The 20,051-nt window shown below is 41.1% G+C and overlaps 1 protein-coding gene across 1 annotated transcript in view; it reads right to left on the bottom strand.

Annotated features, from left to right (window-relative positions):
* Positions 1-20,051, bottom strand: part of LOC142760483 (uncharacterized) — a 108,000-nt gene that overhangs the window by 61,065 nt on the left and 26,884 nt on the right. The window contains exons 3-4 of the mRNA XM_075863677.1: positions 4,325-4,534; positions 1,202-1,435 (exon numbers count right to left, since the gene is read on the bottom strand). Of these exons, the coding sequence (XP_075719792.1) occupies positions 1,202-1,435; positions 4,325-4,534 (444 nt within the window). The remainder of the gene's footprint in view (positions 1-1,201; positions 1,436-4,324; positions 4,535-20,051) is intronic.

Below are 20,051 nucleotides of genomic sequence, written 5' to 3'. Positions count from 1 at the left end.
TCTTTCTCCTATCTCACTCAACCCCTCTACAAGAACTATCAATCACAGTTTATATCTCCACACTTTTCCCAGTCTAACAAGTCTATTGCCTTAGAATAACCTTAGATTCTGCCATGTCCTTTAGACCACACATCCAAATCCTAACCACTTACCTCCAGCTCCACCTTAAAACTTCCCTAAAATCAGCTCTTTCCTAAACCTTGAGTCAACAAAAATGCTTGTACATGCCCTCATCATTATGTCCTGCCTAGACTACTCCAACATCCCTCTCTTTCACCTCCCATCTAACACTCCTGCATCCCTCGAGTCCATCCTCAACTTCGATGTCCGATTAATCTACTTCTATTTTATCTCTGCTGTCTCTCCCCTCTGCCAGCCCCTTTACTTGCTACCCATTTCCCTGCGAGTTCATTTAATTAAATAAGACTGCACATATATTTTTTTAATCAACGAAATGTACTGTAGGATCGACCTTACATTGGTTTTAGTTACCACACACTTTTTTGTAACTCATTTTTATGGTCAGACTATAGCCGGACTAAGGCCCCATGCACACGGACATATTAATGCTCCATACAAATATGTCCCCCATAGAAGTGTATGGGTCCATACTTTACCCCTGTATGACTCCAATCCCAATGGAAATATGCGGAGGCATGCTTCACTAGATGCCGTATTACAAAGTCATCATTTATTTCTTCAAGGGTAGAATATCTTCAAACGGCAGCACATGGAGTTCCCATAGCTATATTATGCAGCCCTACAGTATGGATTCCGAGGCCTAATCTCTCCTTATTTCTCCTGACTTTCTAAGATGTGGGGAATGCAGCCAAAATGATCGAAAACTCCTATACAAGATTAAATAATTAGAAACCTTACCTAGGTACAGTATTCACATGTCACTTTGATTAAGTAAAGTTCTAGTAAATGCTCTCTTGAACAATTTAAAACTCTTTGTATGTCAAATCTTGTTGAGATTAGACTTTAGTTAGTGAAAATTTGGGGAATGTTTGTGGGGAAAAAATGCAGCAGATACCTGGCACATGCCATAACTTTAACCTGGGCAAAATTCTTTAGTAATAATTACTAAAAAGCACTGGAAGATATCTTATACTGTAAATAAAAAAATGACCAACACTGCTCTGTACAGATCTCATAAACACAATTCATAGTAAAATACATGCCGTTCAGCTGACAATACCTTTAGTGGGGCTTGTGAGTGAGTAGAAGAATGTACTGATGTTGCAGGGAGTCTGTCGTTTTCCAGCGGAGCACTGCTGACTGCCAACAAGTTCTGTTGATTCTCTTTGGTCTTCACAAATATTTTGAGATTTTTAGCTTTATTGCTTTTTTGGGTAACCGTCCTTTGGCATCTTTCATCCTTTATGCTATTTTCTGTTTCCAAGAGGCTGCCAGCAAATTTGGATACGGATTCCTACAAATGTTTACAGAGAAATATTAAACATAATATAGCAGTAAATGTATGTATTCTCTTATGTATAATCTTGTTTGTAAGGCCTCATGCACACGACCGTAGTCATGTGCACGCCCGTGATTTTCGGGTCGGCCGGCAGTGGACTGTCAGCCGCAAGCTGCCCGCAAATCGCGGGCAATGCACATGGCCGCGGCCATTATTTTCAATGAGCCCGGACCGCAGAAGACGGCCGTAATAAGACATGTTCGTTCTTTCTGCGGTGCGGGCTCCCAGGCCATGCACAGACCGTAAAAACTATGGTCGTGTGAATGGCCCCATAGAAATTAATGGGGCCGCAATTCTCCCATGGATTTTCTGGGGAATTGCGGCCACAAAAGCACGTTCGTGGGCATGGGGCCGAAGGCTTCATAGATCATCATAGGAAGTAGAAGTGTAATATAGCAAATCTGTGCTGTATCGTCCATACAATTCTCAGATTTACATTCTCATACCAAGTCGAATGTGCTCAATATTAAAAGCATAGAAATGAATTCAACAAAATACTGATGTTTGAAACATAGTATAGTACTTTTACACTATATTGGGTACTACCATGTTCTTCTAAAAATTAAAATATGGAAGATATTTGAGTTCTAACTTTCCTTAGTAGGAAACCAGAATATAAGAATCTGTAATACATACAAATTTACAGCGTATCTGTCATGAGCCATATGCACTCTAACCTCTTCCCATTGCAGCCATTTTTAATTTTTCCATTTAAATTTTTTCCTCTCCACATTTCAAGAGCTACAACTTTTTTATTTTTCCATTAACATAGCATATAAGATTTTTTTTTCTTTTTGCAGGACGAGTGGTAGTTTTTAATGGCACCATTTAATGTACCTTAAAAAAATACAGAGAAACTTTTAAAAATGAGTTTGTGGGGTAGAATGTAAAAAAACCAGCAATTTCAGCATTGTTTTTAAGTTTCAATTTACAGAGTTTACACTGTGGTAAAAATGACATTTACTTTATTCTGCGGTTCAATATGAATATGGTAATACCAAATTTATATTGTTTTTTATATGTTTTACTACTTTTACAAAAGAAAAAACAATTGTCTAAAAAAAAAAAGTTCTGTGTCGCCATATACTGAGACCCATAGCTTTTATATTTTTCTTGCGATTTAGCAGTGTGAGGGCATGTCTTTTGCAGGGTGAGCAGTAGTTTTTATTAATATAATTTCCGGTTACATGCGACTTTTGGATCACTTTTTATTATAATTTTTAGAAGTCAAGGTGACCAAAAAAGAGCAATTCTGGAGGTTTTTTTTTCTACGGTGTTAACCGTGCCGGATACATATTAATTTATAATAGTTCAGACTTTTGTGGATGCGCCAATAACAATTATGCTTATTTTTCTCAGCGTTTACAAAACTTTAGGGGGGGAGGGGGAACAAATGGGAAAAGATTTTTTTAACTTTTAATATTTTTTCGTACATTTGTAAAAACTGTATATATATTTACCTTGGTTACATATTTTTTTTTTAAAAAAATGAGTCCCACTAGTCCCACTGGTACATTACATTGCAATGCTTATGTATTGTATTGCAGTGTATTGTGCTTTTGTGTTTGCAGGGCTTAATAGGAAGACATTCCTCACTATTGACCATTTTTCATTATTGACCATGGCATCTAAGCAGCTTAGCGGCCTGGATCCGAGTAATCAAGATCTTGGTCGATATAGCAGGATTTTAGCTGTAATACACAGCTGATACCCGCAGTGTATGGGGCGGTTCAGCCCATGTGCCCACTCTATACTGCCCTCTCTGACTTCTGCCGTACAGAATATGGCGACACATATTTTTGGATATAAGTGCATATATAAGATGCCCATAAAAGGTTAAAAAACTAGCAGGTGCTAAAAGCTCTCACTATACAGTTTGGTGGTTCTATACTTTGCTAAGCATCCAGCTAAAAAGGACATTAGGAAGTGTTAGAAGAACCCTTTATGTCAGCAGATCTTACAATCTGCATTGCTGATAACATGGTCATCAATTCTGACTGGCTCATCACAATGCTCATCTTAAAGGTCTTAATCAGCAGGATGTCAGATTTCCACAAACACTCCGTTTTTGGAACTGTATAGTGAGAATTCTTAATGTCTATTAGTGTAACTCTTGATGGGTATCTTATCGATATCCTTTGTTTAGAATTCTCCATGGCAGAGGTGCTTTAAGTGTGTCAAGGTAAAAGTTTGAAAGCCCACTATAAAAATAACCAAGTATTGGTAAGGGTATGTTCACATGGCCTATTTTCAGACGTTTTTCGGGCCGTAAACGCCCGAAAAATGGCTGAAAAATCGGAAGCGGAACGCCTCCAAACATCTGCCCATTAATTTCAATGGGAAAAACGCGGCCGTGAAAAAGAAGTGCAGGTCACTTCTTGGGACGTTTTTGGAGCCATTTTTCATAGACTATAGAGAACAGCTTCAAAAACGGCCGTAAAAAACGCCGTGAAAATCGCGAGTGGCTTGAAAAACGTCTGAAAATCAGGAGCTGTTTTCCCTTGAAAACAGCTCCGAATTTTCAGACGTTTTTGAGTTTGCGCGTGAACATAGCCTAACTGTGAGAGAACGGATAGATGTGGAAAATGTATTTTATGTAAAGGATACCCTTTAAATAACAGTTCAAATCAGCAAAGGTTTTTGGGTTATTAGGCTTGCCTATATTTCAATTTATGTTCTTTATGAGATATTTAGGGTTCTTCAAAGTCATCCTGTGTAGAATTGTTTTGTGAACAGTTGATTTTAAAATTTCCCTATTTTGGGTAGTAAATTAATACAATACATGATGACACTATTTCCAAAATACTATGAAATGTATGTGTTTAATAGAAAAATACAGCCTACCTCATCATACTGATCTTCCATTTCCTCTGCTTCCTGCTCAGGGCTGGCCCGCCCTTCCTTGTGATTTTCCACATTTGATCTTGGCTTGCAAAGAGGAATAGAGTTATAGCTTTCTTTTCCTCGTCGGACTTGTGACTGTTTTTGAACATCTAAAATATTCCAATTGAGACTTGAACCATTTCGTAAACACTTAAAGAGCCACTTGGAGTCCTAAATTGAATAATAAGATGAAATATATTTAATCAAATAGATGCCAATAGAAAAATATTATAAAGAATAATCTTTATCTTAATCTGAAAAGGTCCTAAACTTTACAAAATAGTTTAATTGGGAAATGTTTGAGTGCTGGAATACTCTTTTTTACATTTTGTACTCTGTTGTCCCGCTGGCTCCTTGCACGGTGCAACTCTCCATTATCCGGACTTTCTGTCTGAGTTAATTTGTTTGTTAATTTGCACATATAATAGATGTTACATATTAGGCTACGTTTAAACTACAGACTATTGGAAGTCGATGGACCTTATTGTATGTCGCTGGGGTCCACCAGGCACTGTTATGAATGACAGCCACAATGCACGTGTGAACATGGCCTAATTATTTACTGGAAAGTACAAGTTGGTTTATCATTTACGCTTTCTTATAAACCAAAACTCTAAGTTATATTATAATCATCAAATAAACACATAAAATGATCCAACACCTATAAAAAATATTTTATTATTCAGTATTCAATGTCATCTACTGTTGACCATATTCAGTCCAATCAGTTTTTACTTATTACTTACTTAAAATATTCAGATTTCCAAACTTGGCAGCCAGGCAAGAATTGACGAATTATACTCTAATTAAGGTTAATCCTTGCATAGTCTAAGAGCAAGCCACATTAAATCTAATTGAGATTTGAAGGGTTTAAAGAAAAGGCAATGTGAACTACATCCAAGACTTGCCCATAGTGACCATTAAACAGGGAAATGTTTCCCTCACAGTCATTATTTCATTATGTGGGATTGGATGAAAGCTTATATAAAATGTGGCAATAATGGAGAAGTGTCACAAGTTTAAAAAGCCTTATTTACAATAAGATACAATGTGCGATCAATCGTTTTATAAGGCAACATACTCAATTAGGTGCAGAAGAGTTCTTTTTTTCCCTATGTTTTTTATGGCTTTGATAGTATAATACAGTAATATCAGCCGTGGCATATAGTAGATATATTAGGTTTCTAAAAGGATTATCTGGATCTAGATAAACTGAATGAGATTTTGGTGCTTTGCCGCATGAAGGTGCATGTGATTGTTTACACACCGGACCATACAGTGCATTCTATAGACGCACCACATAGAGGTAGAGTCCCAATAGAGCCGTAAGTACATATACAACTCTGTATACAATGCCTGTCATTTTTGGAGCTGTCCCCCAGAGCCTCTCTAAGCAGCATCATTATAAAAGGGTTATTACACATAAAGGAGCACCAGAACTTTTTAATTCTCACCCTATATTGCACTAGGTTGGGGCTGGAAGGTGGAGATAGGTACCTAGAGGTCGGAAGAAGGAAAAGAGTGATGTCTGACAAAAAGGTGGGAAAGCTGTGAAGGAGGCGGAAGGTTGTGAGTAGTAACACATCCTGGGTGCGGTCTCTGGAATACAGGGAACAGTTTTGTTGATAAATTGTTTATCTGTTTAGATATTATAGTAACGTTCAAGAGACTGTCCCATTAAGCTTGTTGTTCCACTAAAATTGGAAGTAACCATATGCTGGTGTGCCACTGTAATAACAGTTGTATTTAGTAAAAATACTTGTTTAACATGCATTTGATCTTCAAATGTGTTATATTAAAAGGGGACAACTCTGCGATTGTGTTTTATTAACCCCCATATTACATGCCCTGAGAGTTTCCTTTTGGCATGCGTTTGGTTGGTATTTGTTGGTATACTTTTTTTGTTAACCCCTTAATGACCGGGCCATTTTGCACGTTAATGACCAAGGATTATTTTTTGTTTTTTCACGGTCGCATTCCAAGAGTCGTAACTCTTTTTTTATTCCGTCGACATAGCCGTATAAGGGCTTGTTTTTTGCGGGACGAGTTGTATTTTGTAATTGTACCATTTTTAGATGCTTATAACATGTTGATTAACTTTTATTAACTTTATTTTAGGAGAGAATTGAAAATAAGCAGCTATTCCAGCATTAATTTTCACGTTATAAATTTACGCCGTTTACTATGCAGCGTAAATAACATGTTAACTTTATTCTATGGATCGGCACGATTACGGGGATACCAAATATGTAAAGGTTTTATATGTTTTTTCTACGTTTGCACAATAAAAACCCTTTTAGAAAAAAATTACTTGTTTTTGCATCGCCGCGTTCCAAGAGCCGTAACGTTTTTATTTTTCTGTCGATGTGGCCGTACGTGGGCTTGATTTTTGCGGGACAATGTGTAGTTTTTATTAGTACTATTTTGGGGTACATAGGACTTATAGATTAATTTTTATTTTATTTTTTATGGGGGGAATGGGAGAAAAGAGAGAATTTTGACGTTGTTTATTGCGTTTTCTTTGGACGCCGTTCATCCGGCGGTTTAATTAATATGTTCATTTTATTGGTCAAGTTGTTTTTACGAACGCGGGGATACCATTTATGTGTATGTGTGATTTGTTTTGACCGTTTTACTAAATAAAACCACTTTTTGGGCCAAAAAAGTAGTTTTATTTGACTTTAAGGGTATGTTCACACGGCGGGGGTCCGTAACGGCTGAAATTACGGGGATGTTTCAGCCTGAAAACATCCCCGTAAATTCAGCCGTACCGGCATGTGCAGGCGCTTGAACGCCGCGTCAATTACGGCCGTAATTAGCGCTGCTATTCATTGGAGTCAATGAATAGCGGCTCCAATTACGGCCAAAGAAGTGACAGGTCACTTCTTCTACGCGGGCGTCTATTTACGCGCCGTCATTTGACAGCGGCGCGTAAATATAAGCCTCGTGTGAACAGACAAACGTCTGCCCATTGCTTTCAATGGGAAGATGTTTGTCAGCGCTATTGAGGCGCTATTTTCAGACGTAATTCGGGGCAAAAACGCCCGAATTACGTCCGTAAATAGGCCGTGTGAACATACCCTGACTGTAATTATTTATTTATTTTTTTCACAAACTTTATTTAACTGTTTTACATTTTATTTTTTTAGTCCCACCAGGGGACTTCACTATGCGATCTGCTGATCGCATATATAATGCTTTGGTATACTTAGTATACCAAAGCATTATTGCCTGTCAGTGTAAAACTGACAGGCAACCTGTTAGGTCATGCCTCTGGCATCGCCTAACAGGCAGTTGTGGAAGACAGACCTGGGGGTCTTTGTTAGACCCCCGGCTGTCATGGAAACCCGACGGCGACCCGCGATTTGTTTGCGGGGGTGCCGATCGGGTGACAGAGGGAGCTCCCCCTTCTGTCAAACACATTAAATGCCGCTGTCACTATTGACAGCGGCATTTAATGGGTTAAACTGCCGGAATCGGCGCGTGCTTCGATTCCGGCAGTTGCAGCAGGAGCCAGGCTGTGTATAACAGCCGTGTTCTTGCCGCTGATCGTGTGGGTACAGTGACAGTACCCGCACCATCACAGGACGGATATATCCGTCCTCCTGCGCGAACTAGCAGCTGCTGAGGACGGATATATCCCTCCTTCGGCGTTAAGGAGTTAACTCCACTGAAAAAAGTAGTCGACTAAGCTTTTTAATACAACATATTTTTACAACAGGAGTCAATGGCAGATGTATGTGATTGTATAGGGATACAGCTGCATATGTGTGGGGTAAATGTGGTGTGACTAGAACCTTAACTGAATAGCACGCATACCAAATCGAGCACTTTATCATAAAACTAGGGAACCCTGCAGATTATTGCAATCCCAATGTATCCAATTAGTCAACTAATGTCGGTTCCCCTCCTCAGATCACAATCTCCATTCTTCCTTTCCATCTTCTCTGCATGCAAGACACTTCTAATGTAATTTGAGTTTTCTAGTCTGCATGTGGCATTTTACAGCTCTATTATTTATACTATAGGCACAGGCAATTTTAAAGCTTTTTAAAATCCTTATTATATTTAATTTCATCTTCAACAAAACTTCTTCTCGTCTGTTAATCTTTCACATAATCCACTCTATGACCTGATACTTTCACCAATGTTTCCATCTTTTTATAGGATGGGTAATGTTTTTTTAGTGCGTTTGTGCGTGCATGCACTTTTTACATTAACAGTATGAAATGTCTAATTTGTTGTTTCTATCGTCATTAAAGTTCTTTTTATGCTTCTCCACTTTTCTGACAATTAAGCTACTAGGGAGCTGAAAACTATCCAAGGCTGATTTTTTTTTTTTTTCCTGTAAAGAAAATATATTAGGAAAACAGATGTTTTTTGTAAATTGAAACATTATAATTTCTATTTTAAACAAATGCAGCCTGGCTGATGCCATGTGGAGAGAGTAATTAGGTTATTTATTCTGTGAAGCTATTTTCTGCCATCAGAGAAAATAATATTATATTTCATTTTCTGAACATTACAAAACTTCAGTTCTTGGATTGGATACCCAATAAGAAGAATCTATGGAAGTATAAAGAGTGATACAAGGGTGTAAAGATTATACTGGCGCTCCTATGAGCTTATTATAATTGCTACGGGACGACAGCTGCACAGAGCTCTTTTAGTTTTTCTTAGTTATCATTATTCATTCATACCTTCCCATGTTATAATAAATGTTTAAGAAATACTGCTTAGGTTATGTATGTGAATTTATTTTGCATGTAAATATACATAGTTTTATATTTAGAACATTGTATTGTTTATTGAACCATTTAAGAAAATAGAACCTTAAAGGAAATGTCTCCTGTATGCTTCCTTCACATCTCAGTTCAGTGTTTGGCTGGGTTCACACAGCCTATTTACGGACGTAATTCGGGCGTTTTAAATACGGCTCCAATGCACCGGCAAACATCTGCCCATTCATTTGAATGGGCTTTACGATGTTCTGTGCCGACTGTCATTTTTTTTACGCGCTGCCGCAGTCAAAAGACGGCGAGTAAAAAAGACGCCCGCGTCAAAGAAGTGCCTGTCACTTCTTGGGACGTAATTGGAGCCGTTTTCCATTGGCACCATAGAAAAACAGCTCCAATTACGTCCGTAATGGACGCAGCAAAAAACAATGAACATACCAGAAGCGCTGAAACCGTTGCATGACGGACACCAACGGCGCCCGATGGAAAGCATTGAGTTTAATGGGTACCGTTGGGTTTCCGTAATAGTGTCCGTCGTTTTACTGGACGAAAAAGTGCAGAATGCTGCGCTATTTTGTCCTCCATTTTCGACCAGATCTGTGACAGAGGCTCCGAATGAAGCCTAAATCTTTAGAAGAAAAATGGGGTAATTATTCTCATTTCTTTTTTATTTAAAATGTAGCTTAATATAGATAAATTTTCTATATTTTTAAAATAGAGGCTGCCATATTTGAAATACACATCCTTCCTGTATTGTCAGTGCAGCCATATGTGCGTGCTTTATGAAAGCTGCAATGAATTGTTGTCAATTGACAGAGAAATGCCATAAATTATTACAGTCTCTAGGATGTGTTAGAGTTCAGCCCCCTCCCCCAGAGACCAGGGAGTGACAGGGAAAATACAGAGTATTAGGGTCCCTTTTCACCGGCCCATTTTGGCTGTAACAATGAGCGCCGATCAACGAGACAGCTCGTTGGATTGGCGCTCATTTGCTCCTTTCACAAGGAGCTATTATCAGTTGCGTATGAGGACGAACACTCATTACTACGATTGCTCGTCCCCATACATTTCGATAATGTTGGCAGCACAACAATCATAACGATATTTTATGCTGCAGAAACAATACGATCAGCCAATGAACATTTGCTCGTTCATCGGCTGATCTTTGCCCTGTTTACACAGGACAATGATCAGGAACGAGCGTTTGGTGAATGCTCGTTTGCCCGATAATTGTCCCCTGTAAAAGAGCCCTTATAGCCTGTTCACATCAGCGTTGGAGGCTCCGTTAGAAGCCTCCGTCACAGATGTTGCCGAAAATACCAGAAGCAATAGCGCAGCTCGCTGCACTATTGTTTCCACTAAAACCACAGACACCATGACGGAAACCCGACGGAACCCATTAAAGCCAAATGGGTTTCTGCGGGCACCGATCGTGTCTGTCATACAACAGAACCAGCGCTTCTGGTATTTTCGTTGTTTTGCTCCTCGTAGGTGTGAACAGGCCTTCATCTGTATGTTTAAAGTTACTTTTGTGCCTTATCTAAGCCTCGAGCAAAACAATAGAGCTGCCATTAACTCCCCACCCTAGAAATTATATTGAGATAACTCATTCTGCTTTCATCTATACAAATATCTGTAAAAATATAAAGAACACCATATAACAAAAACCTGATTTGAATAATGTTTTTATTATCATTTCCATACAATCCCATTAACAAAAATTCACCATATTTTGGATTTTAAAAAGTCAGAATATTTTAATTCCTATCAAAACAGGAGTTTTTGTACATGCATAAGCACTCAGATATCTCATGCAGCTGAGTGCAGCATGTAATGGGGAGGGCTGCACAAACCCTAGGGCACTTTATATTTTTTTTCTACCTCCCTTAGTTATTTAGATATTGGTGCCGTTATATTTGGCGCCCAATATTTAAATAACCCCCTGAACAGTCAACGGGGCATGTACTGGCAAGGAGCGTGTTACTATGGCTGTGACACTGTCCAATCAGATATGGACAGTGCCACAGCAAGAGCGAGGAGAGAGAGTGTGCGATTGCAGTCTTTTCACCCGAACTGGCAAGGGGGCATTTCACTGCTACGGACTGTGTAAAAGCTGTGGAGAGGAGAGCGCACATGCACGCTCTCATCTCTTCAGCTCTTGTGGGAGATCAGTCTTGTATTTTGTCTGCTGAACTGGCAAGGGGACGGTTCTCTGCTATGGACAGTGTAAGAGCTGGGGAGTGCTTACACTGTCCGTAGCAGACACACGCCCCCTTGCCAGTTCAGCAGACAATACAAGACTAATCTCTAGCAAGAGCTGAGGAGATGGGAGCGCGCTCTCTTCTCCACAGCTCTTACACTGTACGTAGCACTGACACACCCCCTTCCCAGTTCAGCAGAAAACTAATCTTGAAAGCTGATGAGTGAGTGAGAGCGTCTGCGCGAGCGCACACACACTCTCTCTCCTCGCTCTTGCTGTAACACTGTCCATATCTGATTGGACAGTGTCACAACCATAGAAACAAGCCCCCTTGCCAGTACACATCCCGTTAACTGTTAAGGGGGTTATTTAAATATCGGGCGCCAAATATAACGGCACCGATATCTAAATAACTGAGGGAGGTAGAAAAAATTTAAAGTGCCCCAGGGTGTGTTCAGCCCTCCCCATTACATGCTGCACTCAGTTGCACATGTATGGGGAGGTGAAAGGTTCTCTAAGTATCTGGCCTCACCCTTTAAACAATATCACTATTTCACATATGTGCAAGGATACAAACGGTAGTACATATTGATCGCAACATTCCAGTTCATTCTGCCAGTTTCATAAGGCATATCTTTAACCTATATTAAACAGAGTCTTAAAGTGAATGTCTACCATTGAACACCATTTAGTTTATTTTTCCAAATAGGCCAAGAATTCTGTGGTTATTAATTTATAAATTATTTAAATCAATTAATTAAATTACATATGCAGTAAGCTTCCCCCAGTGTGTGACATGTCTGCATCCTGCTGTAAGTATTGCCTTTTCCTGTGATATTTAGTAAATTTATCCCAATGTTAATGCAGGAACTATCAAGACAACAAGGATCCTTGCGGGTTGCAAGCTTGCATACTTTGGCCAAAATATCAACTAATACTTCATGTTTATCTTGTTTATTATTTTTGCAGTGTAACGGCCTCTGCCCCCGCACGCCACCATTTACTTACAGCTTCCCTATATCTTCTGCCTCCTAGCTGGTGCCACTCTTCTCCTCTGGTCTCTACCTCGAGCGTCCTCCCACATCTCCAATACACACACTGGCCATGCACCAAAACTTCCCCAAGCTATAAAATGGTTCAGCCCGCTCCACTCAATGCCTGAACAATTAGGTTGCATTCTCTAGCTTGCTAGTAGAACACTGTTTATCGTTTGCCTTTCTTTCTTGTTATTGATCTCTGTCTGTACTGCTCCCTGCCCTGACTGCTTCTTGCTTGTTAACAATGAAGACTCTACCGCCTGCTCTGACCTTTGGCTCTACAAATCATGAGTGTCCATTCTCTACTGTCTGGAGAGGCGTTGGAACGGAAGAATCATATCATGTTTGACATGCAAGTGTTCCTAAAAATATGAAAAAAGTGTTTAAAGAACCTGGTCTGGCATCATCTGCAGCTTCGTCTCTACTTATCTCCACCAAAGCACCTCTACTGTAGGACAATAGGTTATCCAGTTCTGCACCCTAGCCACGGAGTTGCAGTTGAATAACAAAGCTATGGTCGCCACATTTTGGTAAGGCCTGAAAGGCCAAATCAAGTATGAACTGGCAGGTTGGGATCTACCCGCTTTATCGGACGATTCAATATCCTTGGTAAATCGAATAGACATTCGCTTTTGCGAAAGGCAATGTAAAACTCACAGTCAGTCGGGTACCCCGGCTAGCACCCACTTTTCAGAAACCTCTACTTGTCCCCCCCTCCACTCATTCAGATGAACCCATGCAGGTTGAAAGAATAAAGTTCTTTGTTGAAGAACCCCAAAGAAGGTGCACAAATAATCTGTCTCTGTACTGTGGTGGAAAAAGTCACTTTTTAATTGATTGTTCAGTTAGCCCAGGAAACTCCAACACCTAGGGAAAATAGGAGAGGCTACCCTAGGCAGAATCTGCCTTATAAAAATGACTATACTAGTATATTTGTCCACCTCTGAAGTTCGCTTCAGCATCCAAGCATTTCTGGATTCCAGCTCTGCTGGAAACTTAGTCTCCATTTCATATGTGGATGGGAAATTGTTGCCAGAAATTGTTTCTCAGGTTACCAAGCCCATCTTGGTGCAAGTGAGTGCACTCCGCCACCCATTAACAAATAGCTTTCTATGTTCTGAAAAATTCCCTCAGTCCTCTTCTCCTGGGTTTTCCCTGGTTGTGGTAGCATTCTCCAGTTATTGAATGGACTTCTGCTAACATAACCTGATGGGATTTAACCTGTCATCGCAATGTATACCTGTCATCAATCCCACTAGGCTCCAGACTAAGGATCAAAACAGTTATTCTGAAGTTCTCTGTAAACACCAAGCATAGACTCTCCCACCTCAAAGGTCTTACAAATGTGAAATAGGGACTTGATAGCCAATGCCACTTCTCATCAGTGTAAAGCATATCTATTGTCCATTCTTGAGAAAAAAAGCTGTGTCGCTATACGTACATCAAAGAGAACCTAGAGAGAGCGTTCATTCGCAAGTTTTCATTTTCCGTTTGTGCAGGCTTCTTCTTCGTTAAAAAAAAAGCTGGTACTTTACCCTGTATTGACTACCGTGAGCTCAATGAGATCACAATAAAAAATCAAGTATCCTCTGCCAATAAATTCTGAGCTCTTTGACAAACTGCAAGGAGTAAAGGTTTTTTCACTAAGCTTGATTTAGGTGGTGCATAAAATTTAATTTGAATCTACAAAGGGGATGAGTGGAAAACCATATTTAATACTAGAGATGGTCACTTTGAGAATCTTGTTATGCCTTCTTGTTTTAGTAATGTTTCGTCTGTGTTTCAAGAATTTTCAAATCACATTTTCGAGGCATCGTATTTGAATTACATTCTTGTTTTCTCCCCAAATTTCTACACCCATCGCAAGCAAGTGGAACTTGCCCTACAACGACTCAGAGAGAACTGTCTATATACCAAGCTGGACGGTGTCTGTTCGAAAGATCCGGTTTACCTTTCCTAGGTTATATAAACTCTGATCAAGGTCTTAAAATGTATCTAGCAAAAATTGTCTGTGATACTTAAGTGGCCTTGTCCCAAAGGACTCAATGCCATACAAAAATTTTCAGGTTTTACCAATTGTTTTTTCGACAATTCATTCCTCATTTTCGTCCCATCTCTGCACTTACTAAAGAGGATAGCAAAGCCAAGCTTTAAAGGAAATCTAGAGTGCAACATGCAAAAACATATTATAAATTCAAATTACAAAAAATAGAATCGCTAGAGCTGTCCAAGGTGTTTGTTCTTTTATTGAATAATACGAAGAAACAAGCAATGTGTTTTGGAGAGATTTGGCAAGAAGAACAGAGATTTGGCAAGAAGTTGCACTGTGCTTGAAGTATAAGGGAAGAGTACAGGCTAGAACGATATAGTCAGTAATATTGTGCTTGTGTATATAGGTTGCCATGGTAATGAAGCATCATTGTAGCGGTGCTCAGTTGCATGGGTAAAGTGTATGTACCTGTGATCGTGTTGAAGTTAGACAGTGGGAGGGAGTAGGGGTAGTGATTTCTTGAAGGGTAGTAAATGTTGTGCTGAGGGAACTAGTCATGATTACTTGTATTGGCCTGCTCTATGTATTCTAGATGTCATGGGAACGTGGGTTGTTGTGTCCAATGTATTATGCTACAGTGGTTCATCTGGATCAGCTCTATGGAATCGCTGACATTGGCAAGGTCTGCGGGTAGCAATTCCTACGAGTATGATAGATGATACGCTAGGGAAAAGGTTGCGTTGTTGTCATTGTGATATGTACACAAAGAGCAGTGCTTTTGTTTCTTCACTCTACGGAGGCCGATGGTGGTCAGTATCAGTGAGAGATCTGTTTGGGGCATCGTGCCCATTGTTTTATCTTTGTTATTGGCCTGCTGAGGACCTAGAGTGGAGGGGATAGAGTTTCTCAAGAATGATAAGTGGTCATTCTAGTTAGATTAAACCCTTTGTATGTCTCAGGCGGGGGGCCTCCAAGATTCAGTAAGTAGCTAATATTTTAGATGTAGTCCAGCATAGGAGGGCATGGGAAATATAAATTGACTGATGCATTCGTTAAAATACGTAATGTAAAGTAGGTTAAAATCTATTGCACAGTCAGCAGTAAAAATACATTAGTCATGTAAATAGTGTTAATATTAGAGCAGGTAAATAGTTCAATGGTAGTAATGATAGATAGTCAACCATATAGATGAAGTGTAATAAAATAAAATTAACTCAAATAAAAGAAATACATTAATTAAAATCACCTACAGACTTTTAAAATATTAGACAACACACATACTAATTATAAACGTATTAGCGACGTTATTGCTGTTCTAGTAATGAAAAGTTTCATCCTTCAGGGTATATGGACTTTTTTTTTTATAATAATGTCTTCCCATTTAAAAGTTTGATCTAACATCAACGAAAAGGGACCTCCATTTTGACGAGTTTGGCTCAAAGCTAAGCGAAAATTTTCTTGGGTGACTTTAAAGACTTCCACATTTGGAACAACCCTACATTCAATCACCATATACTCTTATACAGTTAGGTCCAGAATAATTTGGACAGTGACACAAGTTTTGGAATTTTAGCTGTTTACCAAAACATATTGAATATACAGTTATATAATCAATATGTGCTTAAAGTGCAGACTCTCAGCTTTAATTTGAAGGTATTCACATCCTAATTTGTGGAAGGGTTTAGGAATTACAGCTCTATAATATGTAGCTGCCTCTTTTTCAAGGGACCAAAAGGTAATTGGACAATTATCTCAAAAGCTAATTTATGGGCTGCATGGGCTATTCCCTCATTAAACCATCATCAATTAAGCAACTAAAAGGTCTGGAGTTGATTCCAGGTGTGGCATTTGGAAGCTGTTGCTGTGAACCCACAACATGAGGTCAAAGAATCTCTCAATGCAAGTGAAACAGACCATTGTTAGGCTGGAAAAAATTAAGAAATCCATCAGAGAGATAGCACAAATGTTAGGAGCGGCCAAATCAACAGTTTGGTACATTCTTGAAAAAAAAAAAAGCAAACTAGTGATCTCGTGAACTCCAAAGGGGCCTGGACGTCCACGGCAACAGTGGTGGATGATCGCAGAATCCTTTCCATGGTAAAGGAAAAACCCTTCACAACATCTACCCAAGTAAAGAATACTCTCCTGGAAGTAGGTGTATCAGTATCTAAGTCTACCATAAAGAGAAGACTTCATGAGAACAAATACAGAGGATTCACCAGAAGGTGCAAACCATTAATCAGCCTCAAAAATAGAAAGGCCAGAATAGACTTTGCCAAACAACATGTAAAGAAGCCAGCCCAGTTCTGGAACAGCATTCTTTGGACAGATGAAACTAAGATCAACCTGTACCAGAATGATGGGAGGAAGAAAGTATGGAGCAGGCTTGGAATGACTCATGATCAAAAGCACACCACATGATCTGTAAAACATGGTGTAGGCAGTGTGATGGTATAGGCGTGCATGGCTGCCAAAGGCACTGGGTCACTAGTGTTTTTTGATGATGTGACTGAAGACTGAAGCAGCCGGATGAATTCTGAAGTGTTATGGAATATACTTTCTGCTCAGTGTTAACCAAATGCAGCAAGGTTGATTGGATGTCACTTCACAGTACAGATGGACAATGACCCAAAATATACTGCGAAAGCAACCCAGGAGTTTTTTAAGGCAAAGAAGTCTTCTGAAATGGCCAAGTCCATCACCAGATCTCAACCCGATCGAGCATGCATTTCACTTGATTAAGATAAAACTTAAGGCAGAAAGACCCACAAACAACAACAACAACTAAAGACAGCTGTAGTAAAGGTGTCACGGCACGGGGTGTGGACCCACTGGGCCGTACCGCATAGCGGGTTAGCAGCTGGCCAACTAGGTACAGAACAATGTCTATAGTCTAGAACGGGTGCCTGAGGCAATGTACAAAGTAGCGGAGACACAACTTGACTTTCACTGTAGAAGGCTTAGTAGATGCAGTGGAAGACACGACTTTACTCTCTCTGTAGATACGATAGCACGGGATACAGGGTACAGGCAGCAGGAACGGGTAACACTTGGAACTGGAAAACACTGGGAGACCATTTGCAAGACAAACTTTAGGTAGACAACAATGCTCAGGCAAGGATCAAGTGGGCAGAGCCCTTTTTATAGTCCTTTATATATTCTGGGCTAATTATTGAGTGATGACAGCTGGACACGTACTGGCCCTTTAAGGTCATGCGTGCGCCCTGCGGGAAAACAGTCCCAGACCCCGGAAGTGAGTGCTGGCGTGTCCCTGGAGGGAGATGTCGCCGAGAACACAGATGTCCATGGCCGGGGCTGTCAGAAGGTGAGTCTGAGCGATGGCCCTCGGCCAGAGAAGTTACAGTATCCCCCCTCTTACGCCCCCTTTTCTTGGGACCAGAGCGGGAGAGAAATCTCTTCACGAGGACAGGGGCATCGATGTTCTCTTCTGGCTCCCAAGACCTCTCCTCTGGACCAAATCCCTTCCAATCCACCAAATTAAACGTCCTTCCTCTCACTTTCTTGGTGGCCAGGATCTCCCTCACTTCGAAAGTCCCAGACGAACCACCAGGAGTCACTGCGGAACTAGGAGTCCTGGAGTAGCGGTTCAGGACCACGGGCTTCAGCAAGGAGACATGGAAGGAGTTAGGGATCTTGAGGGTAGGAGGCAGCCGAAACTTGTACGACACAGGATTGATCTGTAGCAGAATCTCGAAGGGTCCAAGGAAACTGGGAGCAAACTTGCAAGACGGCACCCTCAGCCGTATATTCCTGGAAGACAGCCAGACCTTCGTACCTGGAAGAGACTGGGGAGGTTCTCGTCTTCTAGTGTCTGCCTTTCTCTTCATGTGGTCCACTGCCAGCAGAATAGAAGATCGTGTCTGTTGCCATAACTGCAGGAAGTCCCTGAAGGTAGAGTCAGCTGCAGGCACCTGGGACATAGTACAGAAAGGAAGAGGTATATGAGGACGTTGGCCGTAGACAATGAAGAATGGACTGGAGGTGGTGGACTCACTAGTATGGTTATTATAGGAGAACTCAGCCCATGGGAGCAGCTGTACCCAGTCATCAGGCCGTCTGGAGACAAAGTGCTGCAGATAGTTCTCCAAAATTTGGTTAACCCTTTCGACTTGTCCATTGGACTGAGGATGATAAGCCGAGGAGAAGTCCAACTTGACACCGAGGAGGCCGCAGAGTGCTCTCCAGAACTTCGAGGTGAACTAGACCCCTTGATCCGAGACAATATGCAGAGGCAAGCCGTGCAGACGGAATATGTGTTGAACGAAGAGGTCGGCCAGTCGAGCAGCAGAAGGCAGACCAGTCAGGGGAACAAAATGAGCCATTTTAGAAAATCGATCCACCACCACCCAGATCACACTGCATCCCACATAGAGAGGCAGATCTGTGACAAAGTCCATAGCAACATGCTGCCAGAGGTCATCAGGCACAGGCAGCGGTTGGAGCAGACCAGCTGGTCTGGAGTGGGCAACTTTGTTTTCTGCGCACACCGTACAGGAGGAGACAAAGTCCATGACGTCTTTGGGCAGGGTGGGCCACCAGAACTGACGGGGAATTATGTCTCGGGCACTCGCGTGACCTGCCAGCTTGGAACGGTGACCCCAGTGAAGGATTCTTCCTCTGTTTGCCAGACGTATAAAAGTCCTTCCCGGAAGAATTTCTCTAGCTTGCAGAGGGTTAACAGAGTAGATGCCGGAAGGATCGATAATATTCTGTGGGGACTCCACAGTGTCCTCTGTGTCAAATGACCTAGACAAGGCATCGGCCCTTACATTCTTGTCGGCAGGTCGGTAGTGGAGTTCGAACCGGAACCGAGCAAAGAACAGCGACCACGGATTCAGCCGTTGAGCCGTCTGTAGATAGGTTAGGTTCTTGTGGTCCGTAAAGACCAGGATAAGATGAGCTGCGCCTTCTAGTAGGTGTCTCCACTTCTGCAGGGCCAGCTTGATGGCCAGTAACTCCCAATCCCCAATCGAGTAGTTGCGCTTTGCGAGAGAAAACAGCTAAGAATAGTAGCCACATACCAAAGTCTTGCCTTTCGAACCTCTCTGGAACAAAAGTGCACCGGCACCAACAGAGGAAGCGTCCCCCTCCAATGAAAACTGTAGGGACACATCAGGGTGATGAAGAATATAGGCTGACGTGAAGGCCTTTTTTAAGGTTTTAAATGCGACTTCAGCCTCTGGAGTACACACCTTGGCATTCATACCCTTTTTAGTGAGGGTGGAGATGGGAGCTGTCAAAGAAGAGAAGTTGGGAATGAACAGCCGGTAGAAGTTGGCGAATCCCAGGAAGCATTGTATGGCCCTTAAGCCATGGGGGCGTAGCCACTCCAGGACAGCCTTTACCTTCTCAGGGTCCATTTTGAGACCCTGATCAGAGATGATACAGCCCAGGAAGGGTAGAGACTTCTCTTCGAACACGCACTTCTCCAGCTTGGCATAAAGATGATTCTCCCTTAATCGAAGAAACACCTGGCGGACATGACCCTGATGAGTCACAAGATCTGGGGAAAAAAAATCAAAATGTCATCAAGATACACCACAACACAGACATAGAGGAGATCACGAAAAATGTCATTGACAAATTCTTGAAACACAGCGGGGGTGTTACACAGGTTGAAAGGCATGACCAGATATTCGTAGTGTCCATCACGTGTATTAAATGCAGTCTTCCACTCGTCACCCTGACGAATCCGGATTAGATT

The sequence above is a fragment of the Rhinoderma darwinii genome, chromosome 4 (assembly GCF_050947455.1).
Source record: "Rhinoderma darwinii isolate aRhiDar2 chromosome 4, aRhiDar2.hap1, whole genome shotgun sequence".
Taxonomy (NCBI): Eukaryota; Metazoa; Chordata; class Amphibia; order Anura; family Rhinodermatidae; genus Rhinoderma; species Rhinoderma darwinii.
Note: the sequence above shows the minus strand (reverse complement) of the source record. Positions and strands in the feature narration are given on the sequence as shown.